Source organism: Gekko japonicus, unplaced genomic scaffold (assembly GCF_001447785.1).
Source record: "Gekko japonicus isolate JY-2015 unplaced genomic scaffold, Gekko_japonicus_V1.1 scaffold805, whole genome shotgun sequence".
Taxonomy (NCBI): domain Eukaryota; kingdom Metazoa; phylum Chordata; class Lepidosauria; order Squamata; family Gekkonidae; genus Gekko; species Gekko japonicus.
The window spans coordinates 96213-107039 of record NW_015173146.1 but is presented as its reverse complement, the minus strand read 5'-3'; the positions used below and the strand labels follow the sequence as shown (position 1 = coordinate 107039).

The window sequence follows — 10827 nt, the reverse complement described above, 5'->3', positions numbered from 1 at the left end:
CCTCACAGGGTGTCTGTTGTGGGGAGGGGAAGGGAAAGGAGTTTGTAAGCTGCTCTGAAACTCCTTTGGGTAGTGAAGGGCGGGGTATAAATCCAATCTCTTCTTCTTCTGATGCCAGGTGGGCTACCTGGAGTGGGGGAAGAGCCAGTAGGCTATTCAAGCATCTGTACTGCCTTGGAAGCATACTGAAAAGTGAATGATAAACGCTTCATTCTGCTGCTCTTGGGAACGGGGAAGGGTTAATGGCTGAGGGCCAGGTGCTGGATGTTCCGCTCTTTGGCTCCTTCTTGTGTTGACAGAGAGGCCCAAGGAGGGAAACCCAGTCCACATACTCCAAGATCCGCAGAGAGAGCAGCATGGCAGAATTCACCAGTCGAGAGGTTTACCAGGCAGAGTTTGATCCAAGAAGCTATCTGGAATACTTCCAGTTTGGAGCAGGCACCTTGGGTGATGAAGCCATTGAATTTTACCTGAAACACCTTTGCAAGATCTTTGCTTCAGGTACGTCATCACAACCATGAGGTTTGCATGTACAACGTTGCCTGGGGCGTGAAGAAGATTTAGTGAGGGCATTTTAAGGGAGGCACGGTTATTATTTCATTCAGAAATTGGCTCAGGAATTGACACTGTTGTCTCTAGTTGGCCCTCTTCATCTGCTGTATGAGCCGTAAAAAATGGTTCCATGCAGAAGCGTCACGGTGTCGCAGGGGAGACGTTGGGCTGGATCCTGCACTCTGTCAACAGAAAGCACTTACAGGTGCCAATCTTCCAGGCTTTTCAGGAACCAAAACGCTGAGCAACTAGAAAATAAAACAAAACGCAACTATTTATTACACAGTGCACAGAATCTTAGGATTAAAAATGACATACATAAGGTAGCAATAAGAACTCAGATCATCGTATACAGCAAAAGGATGAAATTGCGCATCCAATAACAGAGAACCACAATCATGGTTACACATGTATATTATCCACAAGAATAACACACAGTCCTAAGACAATCTGGTATGAAAATATATACAGATGTGTGCTAGATGCCCACAGAATAATACAATGACAGAAGAGACTAGATTAAAGCCATAACATCAACTGGCAGAGACTGATCAGGAGAGAGATCTTGGACTCGTAGTAGATAACTCACTGAAAATGTCGAGACAGTGTGTGACTGCAATAAAGAAGGCTGGGGATTATGAGGAAGGGTATTGAAAACAGATCAGCCAATATCATAATGCCCCTATATAAATCAATGGTGCGACCTCATTTGGAATACTGTGTGCAGTTCTGGTCACCACACCTTAAAAAAGATATTATAGCTTTGGGAAAAGTGCAGAAAAGGGCAACTCGAATGATAAAAGGGTTGGAACACTTTCCCTATGAGGAAAGGTTAAGGCGCTTAGGGCTCTTTAGCTTGGAGAAACGACGGCTGAGGGGTGACATGATCGAGGTTTATAAGATTATGCATGGGATAGAGCAGGTAGAGAAAGAGGTACTTTTCACCCTTTCTCATAATACAAGAACTCGTGGGCACTCCATGAAATTGCTGAGCGGTCGAGTTAGAACGGATAAAAGGAAGTACTTCTTCACCCAAAGAGTGATTAACACTTGGAATTCACTGCCACAGGAAGTGGTGGCGGCTACAAGCATGGACAGCTTCAAAAGGGAATTAGATAAGCATATGGAGCAGAGGTCCATCAGTGGCTATTAGCCACAAGGTATAGATAGGGGCTCTGAGGCAAGTGATGCTCTGTCTTGTTGGTGCTGGGGGGGGGTCAACTGTGGGAGGGCTTCTAATGTCCTGGCCCCACTGCTGGACCTCCTGATGGCACTGGTATTTCTGGCTACTGTGTGACACAGAATGTTGGACTGGATGGGCCTTTGGCCGGATCCAACATTGGCGTCTCTTATGTTCTTATTGTGTCTGATAATGAAAAACAAGCACTTATTCCTTCACAGAAAAAATATACAAAGGTCAATAAAATTACACATAGCAGTCTGCTCCAAACTCTCTCAGTCAATATCCTTCTGTGTTCTCAAAAGCAGTCTGCTCCAAATTCACTCTCTCTTTCAACACTTACTCCGGATATTTGTTTCAGACCTCTGGTCTTTCCTCAGGAACCAATCCTATATAGGAATCTCACATTCAATGTTACCTCCAAGTTGACACATTCATTGATTTACTTTTCTGCTAATCTACCTGGGCAAGGTCTCCTCACTTATTTTCAATCATGCTGCTGCTGCCGCCGCCAAAGTCAAATGGACCCACAACCCAGTGGTTGTTTTGCATTAACAGGCACTAAATGATGTTATGGCTTTAATCTAGTCTCTTCTGTCATTATATTATTCTGTGGGCATTTAGCACACATCTGTATGTATTTTCATACCAGACTACACATGTATATTAACCAAAGGACCCAACACGTTTTGGCCATGAGGGCCTTCTTCAGTGGTCAAAATTGTACTCACACACACATAAAACTGTAACTATATCAATATAAAAAATATTTTCCAGGCCAGGTTGGTTGTATATGAGTCACTAAAAAAGTGATGCTCCAAATAATGGTTATAAATCAATTCTGCATAAACGGAGGAGCCTTCACTTATCAGAGATGGATCCAGGTGGTCAACCATATTGGTCTGAAGCAGTAGAAGAAGAGATTGGATTTATACCCCACCCTTCACTACCCAAGTGTCAGCAAGCTGCCAATTGTTCTTCATGTTTCTGTATGCACCTACATACCTGTCTATGCCACTGTAGCGTGTTCTGTATTTCCCGCCCCCCTTACCCAACGTTTGTTCATATACCCATGTGCATATATTCATAGCTGCATTCTTGTTAGTGTACGCCAGGCCTGTCTGCTGTAACGTTATCATCTCCAAGGTCACAGGTGGTTAAGAGATGTGGTGTGCTCTTCTTTGCTTTGCTTTAATGAGTAGAAACCGTGGGAAGTGTTAAGTAATGATAACACAGTTACCGTTGAGTTCCCAGTGATTTTGAGCGCGTAAAACTGCTTTTTAGGCATGGGCGGGAATCATAGCCATTGGCCGCATTTATTATGAAATTGCTTTAACCTCTCCAGCTCAAGTCGTTAGGGGTATTCTGAACAGTCCTTCTGTGCAGTGACTCATGGCTTCAATAAAGTAATACTTTCCTATAAGTGTGTACGCCGTTGACTTCCGGTGGGACCTGACACCAAGGGAGTCTCAGAGCGGCTTACAAACTCCTTTCCCTTCCACTCCCCACAACAGACACCCTGTCAGGTAGGCGGGGCTGAGAGAGCTCTGACAGAAACTGCTCTTTTTCGAGAACAGCTGTGCCAGAACTATGGCTTGCCCAAGGTCATCCAGCAGGTGCGAGTGGAGGAGTAGGGTATCAAACCCGGTTCTCCCAGATTAGAGTCCGCGCACTTAACCACTACACCAAACTGGCTAAAACAAACTTAGAATCCAGTGGTCTTAATGGTGTTGGTCTTAAAGGTGCCACTGGATTCTAAATTTGTTCATCAGAGATGGCAACTAACGCCACCATTCTGTCCTGGGCCGTCGTTAAATTCCCAGTGTGCATTCATGCGCAAACCAGAGACCAAGGGCAGAATGCCAAAGGGGAACATGTGATCCACTCAGAGAGGGTGTGGAGGACTCCCAAGTATTGCTGAATTAGCAAAGAGGGATGTGACTGAAGAGTGAACATTAACCTGTAAAGAGGAACAATTTATATGGCTGCAAACTCCAGGTTGGGGAATTCCTGGACATTTGGGTGTGGTGCCTAGGAAGGGTAGAGTCTGGGAAGGGGAGGGAACTCAACAGAGATCTGATTTCATCGAGTTCCTTATCCATTCCCTCCCCAGGAATGATAATCTGGACATCAAGGGTCATTGTAGGTGATCTTCAGGCCCCACCTGGACGTTGGTAACCTCATTCAGTAATGAGCTAACCCATAAAGAGCCAATAAAGTTGGCTGCAGGTCCTGGAGACTCCAGTTGCTGCTGAGGGGAGTGGTTGGATACAGGCTGGTTCTGCACTTGGCATTCGCTCCACATTTTCTCAACACGAAGAAGGAGAAGGAGGAGGAGGAGGGATTGGCTTGATACCCCTTGCCCTTCACTTGGAGTCTCAGAGTAGCTTACAAACTCCTTTCCCTTCCCCTCCCCACAACAGACACCCTGGGAGGTGGGTGGGGCTGAGAGAGCTCTGACAGAAACTGCTCTTTCAAGGACAGCTCTTGTCAGAAATATGGCTTGCCCAAGGTCATCCAGCAGCTGCAAGTAGAAGCATGGGGAATCAAGCCTGGTTCTCCCAGATTAGAGTCCGCGCACTGAGGAAAAGGTGCCGCTCAAAACCACATTCAAATACCCCGGGGCAATGCCGTGCTGACTGCAGCGTCACCCCTGAACGGCCATGAATCTATGCAGAAAATGCCATAAAACCCGATGATCAAAGAAAGCAAAAGCTGCATGCAGTGTAGAGGGTACCATAAAATCTGATGAGCAAAGGAAGTGAAAGCAGCATGCAGTGCAGAGGGGAATTTCTGTTCCATTGTGGGCTTGGTAAAACAAAGGAGGGAAAAGCCATTGCAGAATCGCCCACAGCCTCTTGGTCTGTTCGCGTCTTCTGCTTGAGTAATGTTGAGACCTGCAGCCCCACCTGCCGAGTCAGGAGCCCCCATAGAGGTGTGACAAGCGAGGGTTGCTGTTTTTTGTATGGATGTGTGCAGAGGAAGAGGGCTACGCTGCCTGTCTCTCCTTAGCAGAAGGACAAGGCAAGCCCACTCAGCAATAGAAGCGGATGCCTCCAGGCAGGGGTCATTTCCTGCAGGAGCGCACAGGAGCAGAGCTTCGGCAGTAAAGAGCCCAGAGGGCGGGCACAGGCAACAAGCCCCACCCCCTGCTCCCAGCAGCCCTCAGTCAAAGCAAGAAGCAGCCAGGTAAGCTGCAGCGCCCCCACCCCGTCCAAAACAGTCCAGTGGCACCTTTTAGACCAGGTTTTATTCAGGTACAAGCTCTCCCTCCTCAGTGAGGACAGATCTGCGTGTTCCCCCCCCCAATAGCTAGCAATCCAAAACAGTCCAGTGGAGCCTGAGCGGTGGGGGTTGCCTTCTGACGCACTTCCGGTGATGGCAGGGGGCGTGGCATATGCAAATAAGTTATGCTAATGAGTTGTGCTGATGAGCTCCTGCACCTCTTTTTCTACGAAATGACCCCTGCCTCCAGGGCTTGTTCTTCTTTATGCAACCCCTCCTGGTACTTGGCTTCTGCTTCTTTTCAGTGGCTCGTGTCACACGGGGGAATTTCCTGAAGATCTGGGAGTGCAGCCTGGGGGGGGGGTTCTTGGATTTAGGGAGGGGAGGAACTTCAGCAGGGTATAATGACAGAGTCCATCCTCCAGGAACAGTCATTTCCTCCAGGGGAACAGATCTCTTTTGCCTGAAGGCCAGTTGTCATTCCAGGAGAGCTCCCCCTGGAGACTGGTGACCCCCCTCCCATGGTCTGCTGGCCAAGGATCTGACCTTGACACGGGTGAGGTCCAGTGTTCCCTCTAAGCTGAGTTGGTGTGAGCTAGCTCACAGATTTTTAGCCTCTGGCTCACAGATTTCTGTCTTCGCTCTGGAAGGAGGGCTCCAGAGCAGACTAATTTATGCAGTGGCCAGATCGCTCGCTCCCGACTTTAATGCCGGTAGCTCACAGAGTAGAATTTTTGCTCACAAGACTCCACAGCTTAGAGGGAGCATTGGTACCTTGGCAAAAGACCGCGATGCCAGCCCCTTGGTGGCTGCCATCTTTCTCGCCATGCCGATGGAGGACTTTTTATGGCTTAAAAAAGAACAGCAGCCTGGTAACTGCTGTCGGACCAAAGTGCCGAGAAGACACAAAGGCTGTTTTGAAACGAAAGCTGCAGATTCAGAGGGACTGGCGGCAGACTGCAAGTGGGGATGACTCTAATTGTATTGGGCTGTGGAGCGACAGCAGTTACTGATTTTTCGAAAAGCCCCTCTGGTGGTGATGGGGGCAAGGGAACATGGGGGCAGGTTGAGGGAAGTGCGCATAAAACCCCGGCTTGGATGCTTCACTGCCAGCGTGAATGCCACCTCATTCATGATGGTGGTGATGAGAGGGCATCCAAGGATCCTTGCTGTGGTGGTGTGGGCGTTGTCACAAATCACCTGCTTGGGTTTCCTGTGACCTTCCTGGAAAAAACCTACATGTTGCTGACGCCCTAAACAGCTTTCTGCTCACATTAGTTCAGCTGTTTGCAGAGTTCCACGTGAGTTGTTGCAGAACAGACAGATTGGAGTCCAGGAGCGCCTTATGGACCAACAAGACTTCCGGACACTCAAAGCTCTCTTCATCAGATACCACAACTTTGATGCTTGAACACACATACGCACAGCCTAAAAAATCTTTCTGGTTTCTAAGGCGCTACTGGACTCGAATCTTGATCTCCTACTGAAGCCGAACACGGGCCAGTTTGGAGTAGTGGTTAAGTGCGCGGACTCTAATCTGGGAGAACCGGGTTTGATCCCCCACTCCTCCACTTGCAGCTGCCGGATGACTTTGGGCAAGCCATAGTTTTGTCCGAGCTGTCCTTGAAAAAAGAGCAGTTTCTGTCAGAGCTCTCTCAGCCCCACCCACCTCCCAGGGTGGGGAGGGGTATAGAAAGGAGTTTGTAAGTCGCTCTGAAACGCCAACTGAAGGGCAGGGTAATCCTCCCCCTCCTGCTCCTCCTCCTCCTCCTCTTCTTCTTCTCCCTCTGAAACTAATTGTTGAAGAGACTGGCCATGCCTTGCAAAAGCCCCCCCCCCTCCACTCCCTTCCGTGCCCTGATGAATCCTCCGTGGGCTTCTGGCCAGGCTTGAGTCTCTGTCCCTCTCCTTTTAGACATGAACTGTCAGCCAGTTACTGGGGATTCAGTTGTTATGCCAGAGAGCAGCAGGAGGAGGCCGCGTGTGCCAAGAGTTCGAACTGTGCAGGAAGAGGGTTGCCAGCAGCCCTGCAGAAAATATGTCCTGCTCCTCTAACAGAGGCTGACTACACCTGAAGCTGCCTTCTACTGAACCAGACCTTTGGTCCAGCAAGGCCAGTATTGTCTCTCCAGGGTCTCATGCAGAGAGGTCTATCCCATCACCTCCTGCCCAGTGCTTTAAACCGGAGGTGCTGTTGCTGGGGATAGAACCTGGGACCTTCTGCATGACCAAGCAGATGCTCTGCTGCTGAGCCATGGCCCTTCCCCTTAAGGGGAGGTTGTTTACCAGTTGATGTTCCTTGCGTCCATTCTTGACCTGCCCTTACTTCTTTCCCACCAGGGCGCCTGAAAGGGGACACCCTGATCGACCTGGCCAGTGGGCCCACCATCCACCAGTTCCTCTCTGCCTGTGAGTCCTTTGGGAGCATCGTCGCCTCCGATCCCGTTGAGAGGAACCGCCGGGAAATCGAGATGTGGCTGAAGAACAAACCGGGAGCCTTTGACTGGACCCCAGTGGTGAAGTATGTGTGCGAGCTGGAAGGAAACAGGTACGGCAGCTCAAGGAAGGCGCATTCCCAACCCTGCCCCACCCCTCGCCCTTCACCCACTGACATCCTTTACTCGGATCCGCTGCCAGCTGCCGAAGGTGGAGCCAATTGCTTAAACTGCTGTGATGTCACGGAATGTTTGCAGTCATTCTTGCCGCTGGGGATGAGGAATATTGCTGAGCATGGAATGATGGGACCAGTGTTCCCTCTAAGCTGAGTTCGTGTGAGCTAGCTCACAGTTTTTTAGCCTCCAGCTCACACGTTTTTGCCTTAGCTCAGGAAGGGTGGCTCCAGAGCAAACTAATTTAGGCAGTAGCCCAATTGCTCGCTCATAACTTTAATGCCAGTAGCTCACCAAGTAGCATTTTTGCTCATAAGACTCCACAGCTTAGAGGGAACATTGGATGGAACCCATTGCATCTTTGGGGAGGGCATGGAAAGGTCAACTTGATTAGACGCTCACACTGGATTTAGGAACACATGGGGCTGTGGAGGCGGACTGGCCCGTGAGATGTCCTGTGAGATGTACAGAAAACAGGCAAAGCATCTTGCAACATAGGTAAAGGTTCCCTTGCTCGAAAGCCAGTCGAGTCCGACTCTAGGGTTGCGGTGCTCATCTCCGTTTCAAAGCCGAAGAGCCAGTGCTGTCCGAAGACGTTTCCGTGGTCATGTGGCCGGCATGACTAAACACCAAGGCACACGGAACGCTGTTACCTTCCCACCAAAGTGGTCCCTATTTATCTACTTGCAATTTCTTGCTTTCGAACTGCTAGGTTGGCAGGAGCTGGAACTAGAGACAGGAGCTCACCCCGTCTTGCGGCACCCGGGTCTCGAACTGCTGAACTACTGACCTTCCACAGCCTGCAGTTCAGCGTCTTAAAGGAAGGAGCATAAACTCTCTGTGCACCTAAACATTTTTATCCTGCTGTTGTAGATTTCCCGGGTTGTCTGGCCGTGGTCTTGGCATTGTAACCATGAAAGCCTTCGACAACACATTTTTATCCTGTGTTCCCTTCAAGTAGCTTGGGCCTGCAGACATAGTTCTTTCCTTCTGTTTGTTCTCCCAACAGCCCTGTGAGAGAGGTCAGGTGGAAGGAGCAGGGGCGGATGAAGGCTCACTGGTGCCCTAAGCACTGACCAACCGTGGTGCCCCCAATCTTGATGTCATAGCCTATGACACTGCACCTTGCCAACAAAAAATAGAAGATAACCCTAGGGTGCACCAGGATCAATGTGCACTCGTTTTATCATTTATTTATTTTTACAAATCTTCATTCCCCCCCCCTTTCACCCTTTCCCCAACTTTGTGGTGCCCCCTTTGGCCCTGGTGCCCAAAGCACGTACTTAGTCTGCTTAAGGGTTAATCTGCCCCTGGGAAGGAGTGACCCAAGGTCATGGCTGAGAGGGAATCAGAACCCAAGCCTCTCTTGTCATCGTTCGACACCCTCCCCACAACACCGCATTGGTTCACCCCCTGCTAGGGATGCCAGCCTCCAGGCAGGACCTGGGGATCCCCTGGAATGACAATGACAGCTCATCTCTAGAGTGCAGGGGTCAGTTCCCCTGGGGAAAATGGATGCTTTGGAGGGTGGACTCTGCGTCATGGCGCCCCACTGAGGTCCCTCTCCTTCCCAGGCTCCACCCCCAGGACTCCCAGAACTCCCCAACCCGGAGTTAGCAACCCAGCCCCTCCCCGGCCCCATCCCTGGCTGTGCCTCAAGCCGCTCTGAAAAGCCCAGTTGGGAGCAGCTAGCTGAAAAGTCGGCTCCTGATGACCTCTGCTCACGTCTGCGCCCGCTGCCCTCTGTTCCAGTAAGCCTCAGTGAACTTTTGAATGCCAGTCTTGTTCTGCCACTGGAAAAAAACAGCCTGCTAGAACTCCCAGAGCAAACTCCAAAGGGGATCCAGAACAAGAAGTGGGAGGCACAGGCCAAAGGCTCCAAGTAGGTTTAAGTGGCTGGATTGCGTTCTCTCCGGAGTAGGTTCTCACCACATCTCCCCGCCTGCAATGCCAGAGACTCGCCGGGTCATCTCTTTGCTTTTCATTCCCTGCAGGGACAAATGGGCTGAGAAGGAGGCGAAGGTGAGGAGGACCATCCAGCAGGTCCTCTACTGTGACGTCCTGCAGAGCAACCCACTGGCTCCGGTCAGCCTGCCCCCGGCGGACTGCGTGCTGGCTGTGGAGTGCCTGGAGGCGGCTTGCAAAGATCTTGACACCCTGCGAGCCGCCCTGAAGAACATCAGTTCCCTGCTGAAGCTCGGGGGAGCCCTGGTGCTTGAAGGGATCCTGGGGTGCAGTTTCTACATCGTGGGCTCTCGTAAGTTCTCCAGCTTGGTCCTGACCGAGAAGTCCCTGAGGGATGCTCTCCACGCAGCCGGGTTTGCCGTTGTCGAGTATGAGGCAGAGCCCAGGTTTGACAAGGATATGTTAGACGCCTGTGATTTCTCCGATAAATATTTCCTCCTTGCCCGCAAGGAGAAAGAGGCCTAAAGCGGCCAAAGAGCAAAGGGGGTGCCCACGTTAGCCTTAGAGCTGAGGAGGCCCAAGATCCACGGCCATCTCTGCCGTTGGCTCATCGTGCGGCCTTGGCTAAATCGCTTACCTTTCAGCCTCGGTTCTCTAACCTGTAAGAATGAAAATCATAGCTTAGGATGCTGGGAAGGCAAAAAAAAAAAAAGCCTGTAGAGGTCACTCCAGAGGAGCGGTGGTGGTTTTATCTCAGATATGCGTTAGCAAAGCTATTTCACATCCATCGCAAGTAGCACACCTGGACCAATTACCTGCCATTGAATCAATAAAACATCTAGGCGAGGCTGGAAATCTTAGCATGGGCCCAGATTTATAATAACTGCTCCGCTCTTTCCACATAGAAAATCACCACATGCTTTTTCAGGGGACTCAAGTGGACTGGTGTGCATCATAAAAGGTAAAGGTAAAGGTTCCCTTGCTCGAAAGCCAGTCGAATCCGACTCTAGGGTTGCGGTGCTCATCTCCGTTTCAAAGCCGAAGAGCCAGCGCTGTCCGAAGACGTTTCCGTGGTCATGTGGCCGGCATGACTAAACACCAAGGCGCACGGAACGCTGTTACCTTCCCACCGAAGTGGTCCCTATTTATCTACTTGCAATTTCTTGCTTTCGAACTGCTAGGTTGGCAGGAGCTGGCTGGTGTGCATCATAGGCTGCTGCCAAAAGGAGGTTCGGGGCCAGTTGGGCACCTAAATTGCAGCAGGCTTTTTTTCGAGCATCTACATGATGTCATCTCTGAATCATCCCTTTATGAAGTTACTCCCCCCCCCCCCCCCACCCCCTTCGCTTTTTCCTC

General features: G+C 50.3%; 1 protein-coding gene across 1 annotated transcript; it reads left to right on the top strand.

Moving 5' to 3' along the window:
• Positions 1 to 343: 343 nt before the first annotated feature.
• On the top strand, positions 344 to 10183 carry LOC107119752 (nicotinamide N-methyltransferase-like). Its single transcript, XM_015422334.1, has 3 exons — positions 344 to 501; positions 7298 to 7505; positions 9561 to 10183. The coding sequence occupies exons 1-3, from the start codon at positions 357 to 359 to the stop codon at positions 9994 to 9996; spliced, it is 789 nt and encodes a 262-aa protein (XP_015277820.1). The 5' UTR covers positions 344 to 356; the 3' UTR covers positions 9997 to 10183.
• Positions 10184 to 10827: the final 644 nt, after the last annotated feature.